The sequence below is a fragment of the Ptychodera flava genome, chromosome 9 (assembly GCF_041260155.1).
Source record: "Ptychodera flava strain L36383 chromosome 9, AS_Pfla_20210202, whole genome shotgun sequence".
NCBI lineage: Eukaryota > Metazoa > Hemichordata > Enteropneusta > Ptychoderidae > Ptychodera > Ptychodera flava.
In genome coordinates this window covers 15,311,756-15,332,842 of record NC_091936.1, presented here as the reverse complement: position 1 = coordinate 15,332,842, position 21,087 = coordinate 15,311,756, and the positions used below count along the sequence as shown (strand labels likewise).

The 21,087-nt window shown below is 37.4% G+C and overlaps 3 protein-coding genes across 3 annotated transcripts; 1 reads left to right on the top strand and 2 right to left on the bottom strand.

Moving 5' to 3' along the window:
- Positions 1–1,700: 1,700 nt before the first annotated feature.
- Positions 1,701–4,881, bottom strand: LOC139140113 (CDGSH iron-sulfur domain-containing protein 3, mitochondrial-like). The gene is made up of 3 exons (XM_070709143.1): positions 4,658–4,881; positions 3,546–3,653; positions 1,701–2,990 (listed from the first exon to the last, which is right to left on the bottom strand). Exons 1-3 carry the CDS (start codon positions 4,736–4,738, stop codon positions 2,829–2,831), a joined length of 351 nt encoding a protein of 116 aa, XP_070565244.1. The 5' UTR covers positions 4,739–4,881; the 3' UTR covers positions 1,701–2,828.
- Positions 4,882–5,929: 1,048 nt separating this feature from the next.
- Positions 5,930–12,637, top strand: LOC139140112 (sperm-associated antigen 6). Its single transcript, XM_070709142.1, has 9 exons — positions 5,930–6,115; positions 6,659–6,754; positions 7,131–7,297; positions 8,059–8,242; positions 8,633–8,838; positions 9,225–9,551; positions 10,139–10,330; positions 10,960–11,222; positions 11,896–12,637. The coding sequence occupies exons 1-9, from the start codon at positions 6,091–6,093 to the stop codon at positions 11,960–11,962; spliced, it is 1,527 nt and encodes a 508-aa protein (XP_070565243.1). The 5' UTR covers positions 5,930–6,090; the 3' UTR covers positions 11,963–12,637.
- A 3,217-nt stretch (positions 12,638–15,854) lies between these two features.
- Positions 15,855–20,910, bottom strand: LOC139140111 (proteasome subunit beta type-3-like). The gene is made up of 6 exons (XM_070709141.1): positions 20,733–20,910; positions 19,486–19,670; positions 18,315–18,422; positions 17,622–17,799; positions 16,754–16,848; positions 15,855–16,341 (listed from the first exon to the last, which is right to left on the bottom strand). Exons 1-6 carry the CDS (start codon positions 20,733–20,735, stop codon positions 16,293–16,295), a joined length of 618 nt encoding a protein of 205 aa, XP_070565242.1. The 5' UTR covers positions 20,736–20,910; the 3' UTR covers positions 15,855–16,292.
- Between the last annotated feature and the right edge of the window lie 177 nt (positions 20,911–21,087).

Genomic DNA, 21,087 nt, shown 5'->3' with positions numbered 1-21,087 from the left:
ACCATTAGCGTTACTGTTCTCAAGGTCTGACGTCCTGCAATCCATTCTGTACAAGCTTCCTTGCATATCATCCCTACATACGTTGCAGGCATCCCGGTGTAATTCACAGCCTTACAAATCCACTGTCTGCACAAAGAACTCAAGCTCTTTCATGACAGTAGAACGAATTTATTCGCTTTTCTTTTTTTTTCTCGCCCGATTATTTCCATGAATTATTTCCGTACACTTTTAGTACACGGGATCAAAACAGTTGAAGCGTATAGATAGTGTAAGCTACATCACACAGACAGACTACAAAGTCCCTAACATCCATTGATGACTTACAAAGCTGATCGACATTTCAATCATAACGTTATGCTACTTTTGAACGGTAAGGGGGCCCAGTAGCCCGGAGACAACTTTGCCCATTAAAGTCTCCTAAACGGGGAAATTGACATCATCTGATATCATCCCATGCGTATTTGAAATGGATTTGTCTGTCCCTAACATAAGTTTGAGTCGGGTCAAAGGTAGCGACCTAGAACACTCGCCCTGAGGCGACCTACATGTGTGCACGTATATGTTTCATATTTGGGTCGAAACCCTCTAAAATGGGATCACTAAACTGCAGCTGCCTTTCGAATGTAGATGCCTGATCAATTATTTCACGCATAATTTAAATCAACGAGTTGGCAAATCATATGAAAGACGTGAATACAAAGTGGCATTTTCAAATGAATCATCACGTCTCGAAAAAAATGGGCGTATTTCGGAATTTATTTTCGACTATTATAAATGCGCTGAGGTCTCGCCGTTATCATCAGAGTATTCCGGTATGACGATTATTTCACGCCACAAAATTTATGGTTCTCATGTGTAAGGGCAGAGTAATATTTTCTAATAACAGTCGATGCACGTGTTTGTTAATAGACTCATGACCTCATCTCGGTTGTTAAATGAAAGGTGGGTCCATAATTTTAAGAAAAATATTCAACACGATAATAGACAAATTTTCGATTGACTTTTGTGTCAACAGCATAGAAACCGTCATTAACTCTGCAGTCATGCATGAGTTGCCTCATTCGCATCTGACACGAGAGGGCGCTAGACTATGGCACGAACTAAATGGCGCGACCAAGTGTAATATTTATAGATACATTTTTGTATGTCGGCATATAAGGTATTTTTTTATCGTTGTGATCAGTTCAACTTCTTTGCTTTGCTGTGTCTACTCACAATCATGTTTATGGATTCCTTCTTTAATGCTTGTGTGTCATCATAGTAGTTATTTTGTAAAAGAAGAGAATGTAAACTTTTACTGACTGTCTTCCGTTATGCAAACAGTACCAAATGTGACCACAAATTTTGAAACAGTAGAATGCATATTCTGGGTCATTCCCTCAATTTATTGATCATAGACAACAATTCGAAAAATGACTATTCATAGTTGAGAGAGAGAGAGAGAGAGAGAGAGAGAGAGAGAGAGATTGGTTGGGCGAAGCTGCTGATATTAATTGATACTGTTGCAGGCCATTAAAACCGAACTTTATTGACATTCATGTTAATGATATTCATCCTAAAATGGCTGCATGGTCGTGTCATCAAGAACATCTCACATGTTTTTCTAGATACATAAATATAATTCATTTAATACAGTCATAAATTACAGCAAAGTAATACATCGTATCTGTGTCTAGTATCACTCCACATTACAGTGAAAGTTATTTGATCTGATATCACTTTATTTGTAAATATTGATGATGTCACGGCAAAAAATGTGAATCTAAAGATCGCAACAGTTGAACACTACTATCTGTTTGCCAGGAGTAAACAAAGACAAAATAGCAAACAACATAAGGTGGCAATTTGGAAAAAATCCTGCTGTATTACTTCTGAGAAGAAAACATTGACAATTTGCAGAGAAGGAAGTATCATTGTGGGAATTCAGGGTCACCTGATGGACCGTGTGACCGACTCTTCTCTGTGGTCATAATGAAGTTCTTGGGGGTGGGGATGGGGTATCTGGAACAAATCTTGACTGAACACACGCCCAAAAACTTGAAATCTTAGATATTGGTAAAAGTGAATTTCAGAATCATTTTGCTTTGCTTAGTTTCAAAGACTTTGAATAAAGATCAGCTGCTGGGAAAGATAAATAACACACAATGCCACTTGTCATCTACTGACGGATCCATCATAAAATGATAAACTAAAATGTTTGACACAATATAAACTGCTGAATTTCACAGTAAGTTGATTGTCATGTCAGAGTGACATATAAGAGCTGCATATATTTGATTGTTATATCAAGTAAAATGACTCTTCAAATGTATTGTGTTATCAATTATGAGTTAGTTATTCATTGCAAATTTGCTTATATCCACATCACACATGCATTATGAGGCATGTCAATCATATGTATTTACTCATGTTTTGGGTGTATGGCGCCCTCTCTCCTTCAAAGTAGAGATTTTGGCTGTGTGGTGCCCTCTCTCCTCCAAGTGGAAATCAATGAAATGCATGTGATCAAATCTCTGTATGGCAAACGACAATACTCATATAGTCAGGGAGTGATTTTGGTACAAATGTAGTGGCAAAATAATCAAGTGATTACTTTTGGAGAAATGTCAAAAAAACGCCGTATTTTCATCATAAAGGGGTAAAATTTCAGAGGTAAAAGTCCAAAAATGTTTACACTCAATAAAGGAATCAACAAACAAACAAAACAAGTAAAGAAACAAGCTTGGAAAGAGATCTTCCAACACAAATTAAGAATGCCCTTTATGACACCTTAAAATTGAGTACTGTATATGAGTTTCCTTGTCAAACCATGCATTTCAGTGAAATCTTTATATTATTGCATTCTGCACAAAGTCCTGTTTATGACTGCCATCGCAATACGGTGGATTTTTGGTCTGTTTACATCCACACAGGAGTAACTCTTTTGCCTCTTCAAGGGTAAACCGTAATGGTCGCATTCCAGTGCCTTTGTGAGCTCCATCGCAAAATGGCTGATCAAGAGAAAATTGGACAATAAAATTATGACATAGAACCTTAAAATAGTGCAATCATTTTACCTTTACACTGATGATTGTTCTGAGTGATTTCATATCACTTAAAATATGATAGAATCATTAAATGTAGTTTCTGATATGTCAAAAATATTCAAACAACAGGAGACATCACAATCGCTCGTGATCTATTCAGCTCTGGGACTATTCGCACCATAGACGTGTGTATATAAGCGAAAAAAACCCTCGCTTATGTACACACTTCTATGGCGTGAATAGTACCAGAGCTGAATAGATCACGAGTGACTGTGGGAGACATATACAGAATACTACGAAATCTTTCTAGTTCTTTCAACTATCATATGCTGTTTTAATATTTTCAGATATATACTTAATCTGTATACATTGTAGCAAAACTTGGTCTTCAACTGATAGGAAAAAGTATAAGAAAACCTTTTAAAATGAAAACGTCTTACATTTCATAAGATGTGTTTCTGTAAATCAAAGTTGAATTCTGAGCTTTAGAAATCATCTGAGACCCATACTTTCTCATACCTGTTTCTTACTTCTACCACATGAGCACCAACTGTACCGTTTATCTGCTTCACATGTTACTTTGAAGGGGCTCTTTGCAGCTATCACTGCCGTGGTCATCCTACGAACCTAGAACACAATGTTCCTGCACTGTTGATTGTCACAATGTGTGCAACATGAACGTGGCTATGATCTGATTCATGGTTTTGTCACTGTTGTGACACAAATTAACTCAAATGAGAACAAATAAGCATGACAGCATACTAACACGACTTCTTACACACTGCCATCACAGTGCAAGATCACATTTGTGGGTGGGTTTAACAGAGATTAATTTGACACCCTTATAAGATGGTTTAAAATCAACCAACCTCTGTACATAAACTCCCTGAGGACAGTGGAGTTGTATTTGAGAGCTTGCTTTTGTAATATCGTTGTTTTCATTTCTGGAAAGTTCAAAAGTGATGCTTCTTTCACCAATGCAAATATTTTGTTCATGAGAATTCTCCCTTTATGGGCGTAGTAAACTCACACAAAAATATAAAGAAATATATACAGGGCAATACATAAAGTGAAATTGCAGAGGTAGAAATTTGGTTTGGTTCACTACAGTGATTGAGGCGGGAATAGAGGGTGACTGTAACTTGGTCTCTGAAAACAGTCAAGAATTCATTTCCACCACACGTCAAGAGACTGGTGAAAAATTAGGTCATTTGTCAAATATTATAGAGCATTAAACTTTTATCGTGATCAGTTACTCAGAATTTGATTTTGGTCTACAACACAGCCCAGACAGAACATCCGCTATACAATACACTGCTTTTAGGACTGTGCACGGGCTAACACAAGATACCTCTATATAGAGGGACCGTGGACTGTGGTACAAAATTAGGTCAATGTCAAATGTTGTCTTAAACCGAACAATTAAACCACCTAGTTGTTTAATTTCCCGTCAATCTCGGCCATATGAGCGACTGGAAATACCAAAGCCACAGTCTATACTGAACAAGACAATGCGCTCATGCATGAGCGCATTGTCTTGTTCAGTATAGACTGATATATACACTGACAACCCGGTTAAACCCGGCCTAATCTGCTACCCTTGTACATTTATTGATACCGGACAAATTTACCTGAGGACGCGTCCGTGCTTCCACAACATAGAAAAACCTAGTCGTAAGGGGACATCGCACCATCCAGGACAGCGCAGACATGTTCAAGAGTTATTAGTGAAACTGACGTAGTAGTAGTAAACAGGCACCTGGTGACAGCCGAGTCCGAGTACTGTTGTACCTGCTTTGGCGTCTGCTGCAACAGGTCAGGTCGGCTCGTGTCGATCTGATGTAGGGTCATGCGTGTCAGGACGCCCTCTAGTGCTTTGACTATTAGACAACGCATAGGCTGTCTGTTCCAGATAATATACTGGTGTAAGATAACAGAAGCAGCTAATAGCTTACAGTTATCGCAGGAAAAAATACGCGATACTAAAAAGGAGAAACAGAAGAAAACTTTACAAATCCAGTGCTAAGTCCGAGTCACCCAGGGGTGGTAGTGCGAATCTTTATTGGGACGATCACAGTAAAAAAGTATGTAAATAAAATCCTCGAACACTGTCCTCGTGTGCCATCCACGCTTTTCGCTGTCGCTTGACTGTAGAGCCAACCATGGGATAATTTTTTTTTTTGCTATTATCTTACAAAACTAGCGATATTGCTACGATTACGATGGCGTAACTTTTGCAAAGGGCGTTTTACGATAACATTAAATTTTACAGTATTTATTTATATATTTATTTATTTATTTATTTATTTATACAGTAGAGAGTGAATTTGTAAGGAACAAGAATATGGAAGTGCAGAAACATCGAACTTCTCATTGAGTTTTACAATTTGTTAGGAACAACTACACAAGTGACAAACATAAGAATGAGTTCATTGCTTTCTATGAGATATTTGGTTAACATAAGCTCCACCAGAAAAAACTACCAAAATGGGGAAATTAGAAAGTGTTAATAACACCCGCATATTATCAACTTGTGTGCCAATTTAATGCCTTTGAAATAACCCTTTGATCTCTTTTTTCCTGTTTCCTTTTGGCATACATAACTTTGAAAGTAAGTAAAAAGGTAACAGAAAAGACAGTTGCAACCACTGGCGTTGCGCTCTGGCATCCGAAACTGAATCTATGACGGAAAATGTAAGTAATCTAAGCTTTGATTCCAGTTGAAACGTGTTATGCGTTTTGGATCAGTTTTCCCTTCAGCTGTGCCTGTCATTTGCATGAATTAAGGCAAATTTTGACATTTTGGTGAATAGAAACACTGTTATTCCAGCGACTGCGCTGTACGGACTTTGACTCATTTCACTAGTGCACTCCCATCAAGCAGCGCGCCACAATTGATCCTTGCACATGCGTACTAAGTACTTCCTGTGTTGGCCTTAGCAACAAAACAGAAACTCCTCATACCTGGTGTGGGTTCGCTTAGACGCCGATGCTCTCGGAAACCAGTGGTGATTTCTAAAACTGTTACTTGAAAATATCGAGGAATTGAACACAGTCAGCCACAATGAGTTCGAGACAGGTCTTACAAGGTATGAAGAGCTGTTATGAAGCTCGAATATTCACTTTTTCTAATTCGGAATCTGCAATTTCCGAAGGTTGTTTTCAGCTGTTTGCGGTATGCATGGCAGTTGACAATGACAACAGGCTCTCGTTTGTTGATGTATGCTTTGAAACTTTTCTTTCTCTTTGCCCAAAATCATAAATCGTAGTAAATGTTGTCACCAAAAAATAATGTAGGAAGACTGCTAATGAATTTCATTTTCTTTACAAATTTTGATTTCAAACGGGAGATTCGATGTCCGCTCTTTGTGTAGTGTGTGTACTATGTGCCAATGTGGGGACGTTGCATTTCCATGAAAGATAGTTCTGTTATAAATTTATTGGAAGAAATAATACTCTATGGAAAATATCAGTATTTTTCACTCGAAATTAGTCCTCGACAACATCGACCAAATTAAACTCTACTGCTGGTTAGCGCGTTGGATTTCCAGTAGTATGAACAGAACATGGAGGTAGGAAGAGAACAAGTTGCCACAAAGTTTGATGTCGTCTTTTCTTGTCTGTACTCGCAGTGTTCGAACAGTATCAGAAGTCAAGAACGCAGTTTGTGCAGACTATTGCTGAACTGTCATCTCGACCACAGAACATTGAGACTTTGCAAAATGCCGGTGAGTAAATCAGTAATCACGTTAACATAACGAATCTGTGGCCATTGCCACAACAAATAAATTGTAACATAAATGTGTTACAGATTTTGGAAAAATTAATCAATGATGCAAGTTTGATGAACTGCCATGACGCTAATACTCTAACTGCTAGGAGTAAGAAAATATTATTTTTTGTTACAATGACTTTATTTTTCAAAATTCTGTTTTATAGTTTTAAATTCAACTGATTGTATCCATGGCAATGTAAATCAAGATTTCATCATTATACAGTGTAAAGATACAGAAAACATCATGCCCGATATGAAACAGCTCTACTAAATAAACTGTAAACTATTTAGACAGGTAGATTGACTTTAGTTTAATCTCATTTTTCCAGGTGTTATGTCCTTGCTGCGTCCTCTCTTACTTGACATCGTCCCAACGATCCAACAGACTGCTGCCTTAGCACTTGGACGACTGGCCAACTACAATGATGACTTGGCTGAAGCAGTTGTCAAAGGAGACATTTTACCACAGCTGGTGTATTCCCTCGCTGAACAGAATGTGAGTCTACTCAATGTGAAAGACATCCTCACCAACAATAAACCGTGTATGCTCACTAGCAATGAACATTTGATTCTCTCAATAACAACGTGTTTGATAACTTTAAAAAAGTATAAAAACTGGAGTGATGGATTAGAATGTCATGTACAACATCTGTTAAATCCAAATTTCTACACCCTGTTAACTTAATCAATGGGTATTCAGTTGGTATGAATAGGTTAAGATTATGGTATAGTTGTCACTCATTTAAACCACGGTCCCTCCACAAATGAACTGTTGTTTAAGCAGAAGCAATCATTCATCATGTTTGTCACAGATTTCCATTGCTGAGAATACAGTGAGTGGAGGGACTGTGGTGGGAATGAATCTCTTATAGAGGTATATTCCTGATTAAATTAGAAAGCAAAATTTTCAAAATTCAGCAAAAAGCAAGGGTTTAAAGGTGTGAATTAGATAGAAGAAAATGGAGCAGATTCCAATAAACATTTAATTTGATTGTTTGTAATACACAATTAAGTCCTGAACAGTTATGCAAATTTAGAATAAACATTACTGGTACACAGAGTGACAGTTAATTTCTACCCTTACTCAATCCTTTGTCTCTATCTCTGTATATGGAGTAACATATATGCACTTACTGTCAGAAGTCTGATCTTTGAAGATGACATGACAGCAAAGGCTCACAATACTTTTTTGCCTTGCTCTTAGAGTCTTATGTGGTAATGATACATGAACTCTCATTTTTGTTTTATTATACCCAGCGTTTCTACAAGAAAGCCGCCGCATTTGTCCTGAGAGCTGTAGCCAAGCATTCACCACAGTTAGCTCAGTCTGTCGTCGACTGTAGTGCGCTTGATGCATTGGTTATTTGCCTTGAGGAGTTTGATCCAGGTGTCAAAGAAGCCGCTGCCTGGGCCTTGGGATACATTGCTCGGCATAATGCTGGTGAGTGGTTGAAGAAATTGAAGGTTTTTGTGTCTGCAGATCTCTGTTATCCTTGGTCACAATTGTTATAGAGTCACTTTGATTTGCAACTATGGTATTTCTATCATTGCAGTAAATATCAGGTACATGAATGGAGGATTTCAAATATTTTACCACATGGTATTTTGTCATTCTTTACATTTTATGTGTATTATTGTAAATTAGCCATGTGTACCATGGTAGTAACTGCAGTTGGTTCTACAAGGATAATAAAAAATTGGAAATTACTTTTAATCGTGAAACTTTTGCGTTCCTCTGTGCAGTGCCAAAAGCTTTAGTCAGAATTATACAATTGTAAGATATTATTTCTGAACAGTGTTATATTTACTAATTGGACTGTTGCTTTCACAGAATTGGCCCAGTCAGTTGTTGATGCCGGTGCTGTGCCACTGCTGGTGCTCTGTATCCAAGAACCAGAGTTGTCCTTGAAACGCATCGCAGCATCTGCTTTGAGTGATATCTGCAAGCATTCACCAGAGTTGGCACAGACTGTGGTGGACTCTGGAGCCATAGCTCATCTGGCACAAATGATCCTCAACCCTGATGCTAAATTGAAGGTTAGTTCTCACTGTTAATTAAAAATAAATCATTGATTTTAACTTTTGCTTATGAATTCCCTGATGTGTGACTTCAAAAGTCAAAATTTGTCCAAAAATTATCAAAAGATTTTCATAAACCCCATGTATTCTAACTTGAATTCCAAGAAAGTGCCTCTCATGAACTGCGTCAAGCTCAAGTTTGTTTTCAATTTCAGTGGAGAAAGTCAAATGACAAAATCATAATGTGGTATACACAGCAATTTTATGGAGGTGCATTTCTTGACTGTTCCAAAATTTACTCAAGACTTTTGCTCCATGAAAGTTACGGCATATGAAATGGTCAAGAAACAGACCTAACTATTTTGATGATAACTAATATTGTCATTTCATATTCTCCTACACAGAGACAAGTATTCTCAGCCCTGAGCCAGATTGCCAAGCACTCTGTTGATCTAGCCGAGATGGTGGTAGAAGCCGAAATCTTCCCAGCTGTCCTAACATGCTTGAAAGATGTCGACGAATATGTACGTAAGAACACAGCTACCTTGATCCGGGAGATTGTCAAACACACGCCAGAACTGGCACAGTTGGTTGTCAATGCTGGTGGTGTTGCTGCAGTCGTTGATTATGTTGGCGAATCACGTGGTAATGTTCGTCTACCTGGTGTCATGATGTTGGGATATGTGGCCGCTCACTCTGAAAATCTTGCAATGGCTGTCATCGTGTCAAAGGTATAAATCAGCTATTCCTTACACCAAAATCTTTCCTCTCTATTCTTCTGCTAGGGTTGCTTTTCTAAGGTAACAAGCACCTTGAATACAGCAGTTTGGAAATTTTTCTTCAATTTCGATATTCAGAAGGAAGCTTTATTCATTTTCATAGTAAAGAATACTAGTCAGGAGTCGCCATGCAATTTTTTTAATTTAAGAAGCAAATCATAATGATTTCACAAAAACAAGAACGTGATTGAAGAGTTTCAAAATAATTTTAGTAAATCAACAGAAGTAGACAGACAAATAACTTTGAAAGCCAAGTCTTTTCCTGAATTGAAGCGCTATCTACCTCAACTCAGTATTTCTAACCTATCTCTTTCATTTGCTTGCCTATCGACTGCACAACTTTTAAAATTTGTTTCCTCAAGACCAGATATGTTTAAATTATAGCCTATTCTTTGTGCTTGCATGTTATGTTTCTGCATACTCAATCCAAACTGTCTATAAAATATGACTATCATATAGGACTTAGACTGTGGTATTTCATTGTCAATTCTACTTTCACATTTGAGCTCACAACAAACTTTCCTGTTTTCATTACATAGGGTGTAACTCAACTTGCAATTACCTTGGCTGAAGAACCAGAAGATCACATCATGGCCGCCGCAGCATGGGCCCTTGGGCAGATAGGACGTCACACACCAGAACATGCCAAAGCCGTCGCCGTCGCCAATGTCCTACCCAGACTGTTGCAATGTTATCTACGTGCAGATGCCTCAGAAGATTTGCAGACTAAGGTAAAACCAGATTTTTGTTAAATGTAACCACAGTTCAAGTTTTCTGTTGGTTTTACTCAGTTGAAACAAAAGGGGACAAGATGCACTAAACTGAAATGTGACATTTAAATTTGCATATAGCCTTTTTGTTTCCAAAAACTTATGAGTGAAATCACTGCATAAGTCTGTCTAATAAATGCAAACATAATTGTCTCCCATATGTCAGTACTGAGTATTGATAGTTATATTAGTGTATAAAAACATCTTGAAAAATCTCTGCGTTTTTTGTATCACAAAATTACATCTAAGAGATGTGCAGAGAGAATTTGAAGACAAAATGTCCTTATTTCAGTGGTGTAACCACTTTACCACAATTTAGCCCCCTCGTTTTTTTATGCCAGAGTTAACCTGTTCACCCCTATTCCCTGTAAACAGGTCCTCAATTACCATTTATAAGTATGGTTTTTGGTCAAACTATGATGGTCAAAGGGGTGGGGTCTATAGTTGCGTTCCTATTACCACAATATGACAGTTTAATCCTACTATTTCATGATGATATCGGCTCTACATACTTGGGAGTTAGGGGTGAAGATGCAATACTAAAAATCAAGCTAATATTGATCAAATCTTCTTGTTCTTTCCTTATGCAGTCTAAGAAAGCCTTGAAGAACATCCTCCAGAAATGCGTCCACCTGCCCGCCTTGGAACCACTGTTACACGATGCCCCTGCAAACATACTCAAACACGTCGTCGGTCAATTCAGCAAAGTATTGCCACACGACGCAAAGGCTAGGAGACTCTTCGTCACAAGCGGTGGTCTCAAGAAAGTACAAGAAATCAAGGCAGAACCTGGCAGTGCACTCCATGAATATATCAACATCATCAACAATTGCTACCCTGAAGAAATTGTCAGGTAAGATTCCGTTCAGAATGTTTTGGTCCATCCATGTGCCTGGCTGTGACAAAAGATGTGCTAATTCTTATTCAGGTTACATATGTCGTATGTTAGCCAAACGATTTTGTAACATAGGGTACCTTTTGAGACAGCCAACAATAGAAAAGTCCAGAAAATGGTTGATAAGAATTGGTGATGTATGGCAATATATTTGTATATGAGAAACCACTTCTTTTACTGATCACCAATGATTACAAGTTGAAGTATTAAACATCTTCATTTTAACACAAGAGAATGGAAAATACTCATTCTTCTTGCAAAATGTTTCAAAGACCTTAAGTTAGCAATGTAAATGTATGTTCACCTAACTTTGCCCATTTTTATGTATTTTACCCTTCAACGTTTTCCCCTGTGATATTGTGGAACTATTTGAGAAATCTTAGTACTGTTTATAGGTATTTTCACATTCAATGTGATGAATGTAAAAATGAAAACCTGCTGCCATATTTACCAGTAGTAATTCGTTTGATGGAAAACGCAATAGGCCATAACTTCTGAAGATGCAATGCCTTTAATTCTTGTTGGTTACTCGTGGATGATCCTCGCCTCCAGGGATCTGTTTCCATGGAAAAGCAGCATTGCCCTCCAGAACCGTTGTAATTTTTCCTCTTCTATATTCCTTCATCCACAGATACTACTCACCTGGATATTCAGAACAGCTTTTGGAGAGAGTTGAGCAGTATCAGCCAGTGGCCTAAAACCTGAACTGTGTTTTGCATGAAGTAACAGCATGTACATGCTAAATGGATATAGAACACCTATCTACCTGAAGAAAGCTACAAACATTTGAAAGACACTTAAACAACACTGAGAATGCGTTAGTGCAAGAAACAAAATAACAATACAAAAAGACTTGGCATCTGTGATTTTTCAATGAAAGCTGACAACAAAACATTTTGCAATTGTTTCTTGGGGGAAAAAAAGATACAACTGTACAGACTGTAAAATTTGAAAGGAATGCAACTTTTGATGGTATTTAATCATCTTTCCCTTTCACAAATGTATGCAAGTGAGTCGAGCGAAATCCTCGTAGACAAATAAAGATATTTTGACTTAAACGGCCCACTAGCTTTGTAAATGTAGATCTGTTGATGTATAAAACCTGCAAAACTGAATGAAGAATAACAAATTTTCTCTTTTTAGGAATACACACTTTTGAAGTTTGTGGCATCCACATTGAATTGGTGACCCATTGTAATTGCATGTCACAGATCAATTCTTTCTTGTATATACATTTTCCATTCTGTTTTCATCTCAAAGCCTTTCTTGGACAGTTCCTGTGAAGTAAATTGATTCACCCACATAGTTTGTATTCTTAGACTCCTTTTTTTTGGCTAATAAAATATAAGTATTGTTGATATATATCTATATAATTTGGCTGTCTGTAGTATTTGTCGTTTGTTTGGAGGGGCACATTATGCAGATACCTAGCACTACCACTGTTTCCTATTGGAACTTACTGCAGAAATTATCGCAATGTGCCTTTTAGACATCTGGGACGATTTAGAATTTCTGCTTAAACTTTTCCTTGAAAGACGCGTATTGGTGGCTAGGCTTTCAGCTGATCTGAGACTTGCAGCACCCTTCACACCATAGGGATCACATACACTGTATATCATTTATGTTTTCTTGTTATGGTACATATACCGGTAGATTACGTGCTCAATCTAATACCTTTATTCTGATGTTAGTGGGAGTGTACGATTGATATACATTGTAAGTGCAGCCTGCTTTGAAGAAGTGTTTATTGTGAGTGCAGGTCTCAGACAACTGTTGCAATACTGGTAAGCTTTCATGATTTTGAGTCATTTCAGTAATTTCATAAAGTCCCAGTTGTCTAACACTTGTAATCTGTTGCAAGATCACTTAAAAATCTTTAGTTCTGATTTTGTCATAGTTTGGTATCAGTACCATATGAACCAATCACACACACGCTCTTGCTTGACAACACACTCAGAGTGTTGTAAAACAAGTCATCGTTGATGACACAGTCCCCACTTGTTAATGGGTACTTTGATTACATGTCCTAAGAGGATAGAGTCCTCTTCATTAATTAGGTCTGTGATAAAAATACTTTGATACAGATGGCGCTCAATGGCCAAGAATGAGTTCCATGGTGATGAAAACATAAAACCAATGTAGGCCACCATCCTAAAGTTCATAAAATGAGTCAACTAGGAATTAATCAACAGGATGTTGCAAAACATTTTTGCATACAATTCTAACACTTGACAGATTATCACTGGTACCATATTTCATAAAGTTTGATGCAGTATTTACAACACTATGAGATCAACATCTGTATCAAGTTTCATCACATTTGACGTTGTATTAATTTGTGGCTATATCACCCTAATTAGGAAAGTTCATTACTTATGCAATTACAAATTAATTAAAATGACACTGATAAATGTCTTTTTCAATGTTAAAGCAATGTGAGCTTAACATCAGTTAATATCTGTATAAAGTTTCATGAATTTGATGCAGTACGTATTTCTTGACATATCAGCCTACTTACAAAACTTCAATAATTGACATGTTGCTGCTACATGACGTGAAACAAATTGATGAGCATATGTATGGAATAGGTCAATGTCCTTGTACCAACTTTGAATGATACTGGTGGAAATATGTCTGAGTTATGGCTCTGTACATCTGAAAATTGTAACAAAATCACCGCCATGCAGCGATATTTGATCTTACTGTTTAAAAAATCAACATGTATATGTACCGGTATGACGTAAGTCAATGTACATGTACCAACTTTGAATAAGATCAGTTGAGACTTGCCAGAGTTATGGCTCTCGACATGAAACAACCATAACAAAATTGCTACCATGTGGCCATATTGGACCATCTCGTGAAACCAATCGACATACATATGTATAAATAAGTCAATGTCCTTGTACCAACTTTGAATAAATTTGCTTGATACATGTCTGAGTTATGGTTCCGGACATGAAAAAATCGGAAAACAATGGCCACACGGCGGCCATATTGGATTGTATCATAAAACAAATCAATGTGCATATGTATGACATAGGTCAATGTCCTTGTACTAAGTTGAATAAAATCAGTGAAAAAAATTAGTTGAGACATGCCAAAGTTTTGGCTAAGGACACGAAAAAATTGTAACAAAATGGCTGCCATGCAGCCATATTGGATCATATCAAGAAACAAATTGACATACATATGTATGACATAGGTTAATGTCCTTGTACCAACTTTGAATAAAATCGGTTAAGATATGCCTTAGAGTATTATGGCCCTCGACATATGAAAAAATCATAACAAAATGGCCGAAAGGCAGCCATATTGGATCGTATCACATAACAAATTGACATGCATATGTATGACATTAGTCAATCTCCTTGTACCAACTTTGAATAAAATCCGTTCTAACCGTTGAAACATGTCTGAGTTATTGCTTTGTACATGAAAACATCGTAATAAAATGGCTGCCTAGCGGCCATATTGGATCATATCACATAACAAATCGACGTACATATGTAAGACATAAGTCAATGTCCTTGTACCAACTTTGAATAAAATCGGTTGAGATATGCCTGAGTTATGCCTCTGCATATGAAAAAATCGTAACAAAATGGCCACACAGCAGCCATATTGGATCGTATCACAAAACAAAATGACGTGCATATCTATGACATTGGTCAATGTCCTTGTACCAACTTTGAATAAAATCGGTTGAAACATGTCTGAGTTATGGCTCTGTACATGAAAAAATCGTAATAAAATGGCCGCCTAGCGGCCATATTGGATCGTATCACAAAACAAATCGACGTGCATCTGCATGACATATGAAGTAATCCTTGTACTAAGTTTGAATGAAATCGCTTCTTGCATCTCTGAGATATCTGCGTGAACGGACGGACGGACGGACGGACGCACACACGGACGGACATGACCAAACCTATAAGTCCCCCCGGACGGTGTCCGTGGGGACTAACAACTTTGCAGAGTGCAATTTCATGTACAACTGCTAAAAGTACAGGGGCACTGAATCCATATTGGTCAGTGTTCCTGGCAAAGAGAAACTGTGGTCATGGCAACCATCCAAATACTATTTAGATCCACGTACTACCAGCAGTTGTAGGTCAAACATTTCTGGTGATAAAAATTTCTGAGGTACAAAATCTTTTGAAAGTCTGGAGTCCTCATGGATATCCTTTGAACATTTTCCACTCTTGTTCATAATAGCTTACTGGCAAACTTAACTTGAATGAACGGAGTCAACAACCATGTCTCAGAAACTAGATGTGATGGGGGGGGGGGGGGGGAGTTGTAAGGTAACATACAAAATTCCATATTCGATTGGAACACCTCAATTTGGATTTGTGAAGAATCGTGAAAAAGTTATGATCATGAATTAATGCAAAATGTCTTTGTAAAAATTTACATATGCATGATGTTGCATGCTACTTCTGGCGATTTGGTAAAAATATTAACTGGCTGACATTTTAAAAAATATTTTCTACCAGTTTGTGTTTGGAATGCTTTGAGTTGCCAACTATAACTTTGTCGCTATTACATTGAAACAAAACAGAAATTTCACAAAAACAGCACACAAAGTTTGTTGTTTTTTTTAGTTTTTATTTATTAAAGTTTTACTTCAACAACAGAAAAGACATGTTTTTTACAATAACCACGTCATTTACCATTGCTATTCGGCATGATTTCAACTTGACAAATCTTAATAAACTGTGTGTACACATGAAATATACCATGACATACATTGCGTAAATTTGATGATTCCTAGGTTTTCATACTCAACATGCTTACATGTACAGGGCAAATCACTTCATGTGATAATGAATTGATGTACAAAGCATTGGCAAACTGGTCCAGTTCAGCAGTATCTATGTTGGACCAGTTTCACGTCTGCATCACCATGTGTTGCATTTGTGGTAGATTTTTGTCCTCCAGGTGGTCCAAGTTTCCAGGACAAACATCCGGAACGAAAATGCACTGAGAAAATGTTCATTTTTATCAAGAAAATGGGGATTGATACTAGTCCATCCTTGCCTTCAGCGTCCTTGTTGTTACCTTGTCTTTTTCTCTGTAAGAAAAGAAAGAAGTGGACTTGAAAATTTGCAGGAAGCACGGAGGGCAGCATGAAACATGCTCATCACCCAGTGGGTCAGCTTGAATCCATACGGTCAAGTAAGTCATTGTGATATCATTTGATATTTTCACATTTACATTAGGTTACGGATGAACAAACTGAATTTCAAACACATCCTGATGCATCAAATGTGTTCTAGCACAGAAGTGAAGGTGCCGACGGATTGACTATAAAAATCACTGACATGGATAGCACCAAATCAGACCCATAGTTAAATGTGAGTAGACCATGCATGCATGCATCTGCATTCACCAGGGTATCCTGATCACTCGGTGAATGTATATCAAAGGAAGAAAGCAGGATTTCTATGGAGACACTTGATAGCAGAGAATCATTCTGAACTTACACTATATGTACAACTGCTCCCCAACCAGCCAGGGCGTCTCTGTCCACAGCGTTGAGTAAAGCTTGTGATATACATTCAAATAATTCATCTGGGCCCTGTGGAGTGAGAAAGATAACATGTTTACTCAGATGTTTCACACATTTGTTGCTCGGCAATATGAAAGGCAGTATTTCAATTAAATGAGTGATATAAAAGCTGGACATAAATTTGATAAGATGGTGTAATAGCTTAAAGAGGAGCTTCAAAGCTTGTTGAACAACGTACATCTCGCTACTGGTGCGCTTTCAAATACTTTGGTTTGGTAGGCTTGCAATAATGTTTGCTCAGGTGGCATCTATAATGATCTGATATCACATGAAATAATAGACAATGAGAAATAAGAGTGGCAGTTTTCATTCATCCTAAATGTCAATTGCATTAATGGCTAGAGTTCTGATGAAGTTGTCTATGTGTTTCCACGCTCCTCTTGCCAAATTGCAAAACCAAAGAAAAAAGTACCACCAGGTGAGAAATGTTTTTGCCCAAACTTGTAAAGCATGAAATAAAGCCAGGCGTTATCGATCAGCTTCATGCCCGACTGCTCTCGTAATGCATGTACGTACAACCTGACTGTAGTGTGCCACATGCAATCTTGGTGACCTCAGTGACCAAATGCATTGTTGATACACATGTAGCACTTGTAAAACAAATGAAATTGCAACAAATAACACACATAACTATGTTGCTTGTAGAGTGTTTCAAGGTAGTGTTTGATGTGAAAATAATGTTGCATAAAAGCTCCTGTGATGGCAAGGAAAACCGAACTGATCTGCCATATCTGCCTGTCAAGAAGAATTTCTCGGAAATAAGTACAGCCAGGAATACTTACCATATCTGGAAGCCAGAGAGATTCACACATACCATACAACTGTTCTGAACTAGTTCCTGCGACTACAAAGTCTTCAGGTTCCATGGGACAACCTATCAAGTCTAGTGAACATATGAACGGTTCTGACGTGTGTGGGTCTAAACCTGCAATGATGGGTTCTACAAAGTAGGGACCAAACCTGAAATATAAATATGCGACATAACGATGAGACTTTTGAGTTTTGAGTGTTTTCACAATGATTTGGCAGCGAAAACTGGTGACTGCACAAATCTTCCTATACTTGTAAAATTTGCAGAGATTACGTTTTGCAGTCATATATTATAATGCAGAAAAAGTTTACGTGAAGACAGCGTTGCCCATCATTGAAATTCAGTGAAGGACGACATAAACATAGTGCTTACTATATATACAATTTACACCAATAGAAGTTTGAGTCCGTACAGAAAATTGGCACTATCATGTCTGAGAACAGTTTATTGGTCTCTCATTCAGTAACTCACTACAGTACCTCAAAAACAGTCTACAAGATGGTTGCTTCTTTGTATAATGTCTGGGGCTACAGCATGTACCAGAAGTCTGAGGGAACCCTGATACCTACTGTGGTGAATAATGTTAGTCTTATGTAAACATTCGCAATACTGGTGATGACTTATGACTATGGGTATGCTATCCTAGAGTTTTGTTCTAACTTACCTCCTTTCATATAAGAGATTTGAAACCATACTCATGAATGTCTTGGGTTTTATTTGTCTGCTTTCCCTCAATGTGTATAAATTGAGCCTGAACTTCAACCTGTTGGATCTGCAAAATGAAAGAGGAAAACACAGTGATGTCCTGCAAAGTTACCTGAATGCCCATGAATGAAAACAAATGTTCTCTCACTATGTCCTGAACAAACCAATGATGCAAAAAAAAATGCTTTGAAATTTCTGCATTTACCATTAATTACTGAAGTTTGCACACAACCATAAGAAACAATATTAAATACAAGTCAAATTCAGAACAAAACTGCCTGGCGGTAATATTGGATTGTACCATGTCACAAATCAATTTGAATATCGAATCAAGTCCTTGTATCAAACTTTGAACAAATCGGTCCACATGTTTTAATGACAGCTCGAGACATAACAAATTTGTATGACATATGTTCATGTCCTTGTACTAAGTTCAAAAAAAATTAGTCCAGGCATCTCTGAGAAAAGCTTGTAAATGAACTGACCAACACGACCAAAACCATTAGTCCCTATGACTTGTCAGCTGGGACTATAAATAATACTTAGAAGTTGAAAAATATTTATTTTGATCAGATGACACTCTATTGTCCAAAGTGGATCACAAAGTTGTATCTATATACAGTTGAAACAATATTTTCTTGCCGCAATGGGTTACAGTAACTTTACAAAGAGACACATTAGGTAATGTTTTGATCAACACTACCTCAAGACTGGGAGATTATGAATGCTATAGTCTACAAGTAAAATCCAAATCAACCACCCATCCAACCAAAGATGTTACCATCTTAATTAACCCTGATTAATTAACTTGAATGCTGGAAATTTTTGGCACCATAATGACTTACCATACACCTCGCAAGCCAAATTTTTTGTTATTTTGCAAACGATAACAGAGGCATGGGGTTAAAATTTTGGGTTTGGGGACCAAAAGAAGTTTAAAATGGTGGATGTAACAAATGAAAAATTTCCTTTCAAAGCTTTGGAACTATTACAGAAGTGGCACTTGCACAAATCATTGCATTATGGATTACTGTGCTTTGTCTCTGGCAGGTATGATGTCATCAGATTGTGACAATACCACTTCAGTAATAGTGCCATAGATTATGAACAGGAATCAAGATACTACTTACACTGTTTGTACATCTGTTGCTAGACCTGGTAAACCTAAATAGAGCCTTGGTGCCATTTCAAATATCTTTTGGAAATCCATAGATACTGTCTGTGCTTGAACACCCAATCTTTTATCGGCTGCGATGGCAACACAGTCTTTCCCCTTCATGGCCACAATGGCCGAACCATTATATGACATAATAGACTGCAATGAAATTGAAAATATTTTGATGAGTCATAGTGGGAACTTCAAAATATGTTCACCAGGTGAATAAAATACACATATTTGATACTTGCCAAAGAAAAAATATGAGTTTGATTAATTTTTGCTGTCCTGCAAGTACTCACTGCACACTTTCAGACATGTGAGGAAAGGATCAGATGGTAAATATCAAAAGTACTCCATTTGAAACAGGGTTCTTTCCTCCTGACAAGATCTTGGACGACAAAAAACAAAAAAAATTATCAAAAAAAATTCTGAAAATCATTGTGGTTCATGATTGTTGATCCCTTTCCTCTGAAGATTCCCAGTGCAAAAATTGATTCAAGACACAAATAATTCTAAATCTCAGTTATTAGTATTAAATTGAAGTAATGAAATTGAATAAAAAAGTTTATATTTACTGCAACCCTGAACAAGGCACATATGTTTCTCATGAGCCCGTTTTCATGACTACCGTATTTGTCCTTTGAAGGACGATCGGATGGGACACTAATATTTCAACTCTGAAGACTGTTTTTACATGTGATTGTGAGCCCTGATTGTGGACTGCACAAGAATCTGTCGGGGGAAAGTTGTGGGCATCAGACAACTAAAAATAGGGGCAGAGAAGTATGTGAAATTTATTTGATAAGTAATGACCATGACAAATGGTGATGATTTGAATACTTGACAGCAAACTTTCTTGGTGCAACGACAATACTTAGAAGTGTGAATTCTCTTAGCTGAGAATGATCACACGTTTTACAGGTCCTGTCTGAATATCATTATCCACATAACAAAACATCATTTTCACACATTCCTTGAGCATGTACGTGTACGTCCATGTACTAAAAGTAAACTGAATACAATATGTAGTAATGTAAAAAATGTTATTCAGTTTGCAATCGTCTCCGGGACTGAGCACACGCTAAAAGCACATACGTAAGGTTTGATTGGTGATTGGTAGAAGCACGAAGAAGGCCATGGCAATGACACAGCTGAATCAGACTCATAACATCCGAAATGACATCGCAGATAAAACGACTACATGCAGCATGTACTTACCATGATTGCGAAAAATACCTAACCCAATATCAAGAAGAGTATATTGAGTTGATATTATTACAGGTGAAATTTGAAAATTTGCAATTTTGAACGACGATTACTCCGATGGATAATCCCGGTTCGCTTGTTGTCTGAAGTCCGGAGTCAACCCGAACTAAAATGGCGGACGTTTATATATGAAAGCGCCCCCTGTGTCAAATTTTCTCATGCCCTTTGTTATTACAGCTCAACACACTGTCCCAGGCCTGCATTTTTTTGAAAGAGATTACAAAAGATTGGGTAGCAATGAAACCGCGAGGACTGGGTTTTTTTTTGATAATTTTTTTTTTGAAAAAAAAATGTTCAGTAGACAAAT

Coding starts and splice junctions, on each gene's coding strand:
- LOC139140112 (XM_070709142.1), top strand. CDS start 6,091: ATGAGTTCGAGACAGGTCTTACAAG. Junction 7,298..8,058: donor ATTCCCTCGCTGAACAGAAT/GTGAGTCTACTC, acceptor TATTATACCCAG/CGTTTCTACAAGAAAGCCGC. Junction 10,331..10,959: donor CAGAAGATTTGCAGACTAAG/GTAAAACCAGAT, acceptor TTCCTTATGCAG/TCTAAGAAAGCCTTGAAGAA.
- LOC139140111 (XM_070709141.1), bottom strand. Junction 17,800..18,314: donor AATCTCTTATATGAAAGGAG/GTAAGTTAGAAC, acceptor TTTATATTTCAG/GTTTGGTCCCTACTTTGTAG. Junction 16,342..16,753: donor GGAGCAGTTGTACATATAGT/GTAAGTTCAGAA, acceptor CTTTTCTTACAG/AGAAAAAGACAAGGTAACAA.
- LOC139140113 (XM_070709143.1), bottom strand. CDS start 4,738: ATGTCTGCGCTGTCCTGGATGGTGCGATGTCCCCTTACGACTAGGTTT. Junction 3,654..4,657: donor AAGCACGGACGCGTCCTCAG/GTAAATTTGTCC, acceptor ATTGTGTTCTAG/GTTCGTAGGATGACCACGGC. Junction 2,991..3,545: donor GTGGTAGAAGTAAGAAACAG/GTATGAGAAAGT, acceptor TCTCTTGATCAG/CCATTTTGCGATGGAGCTCA.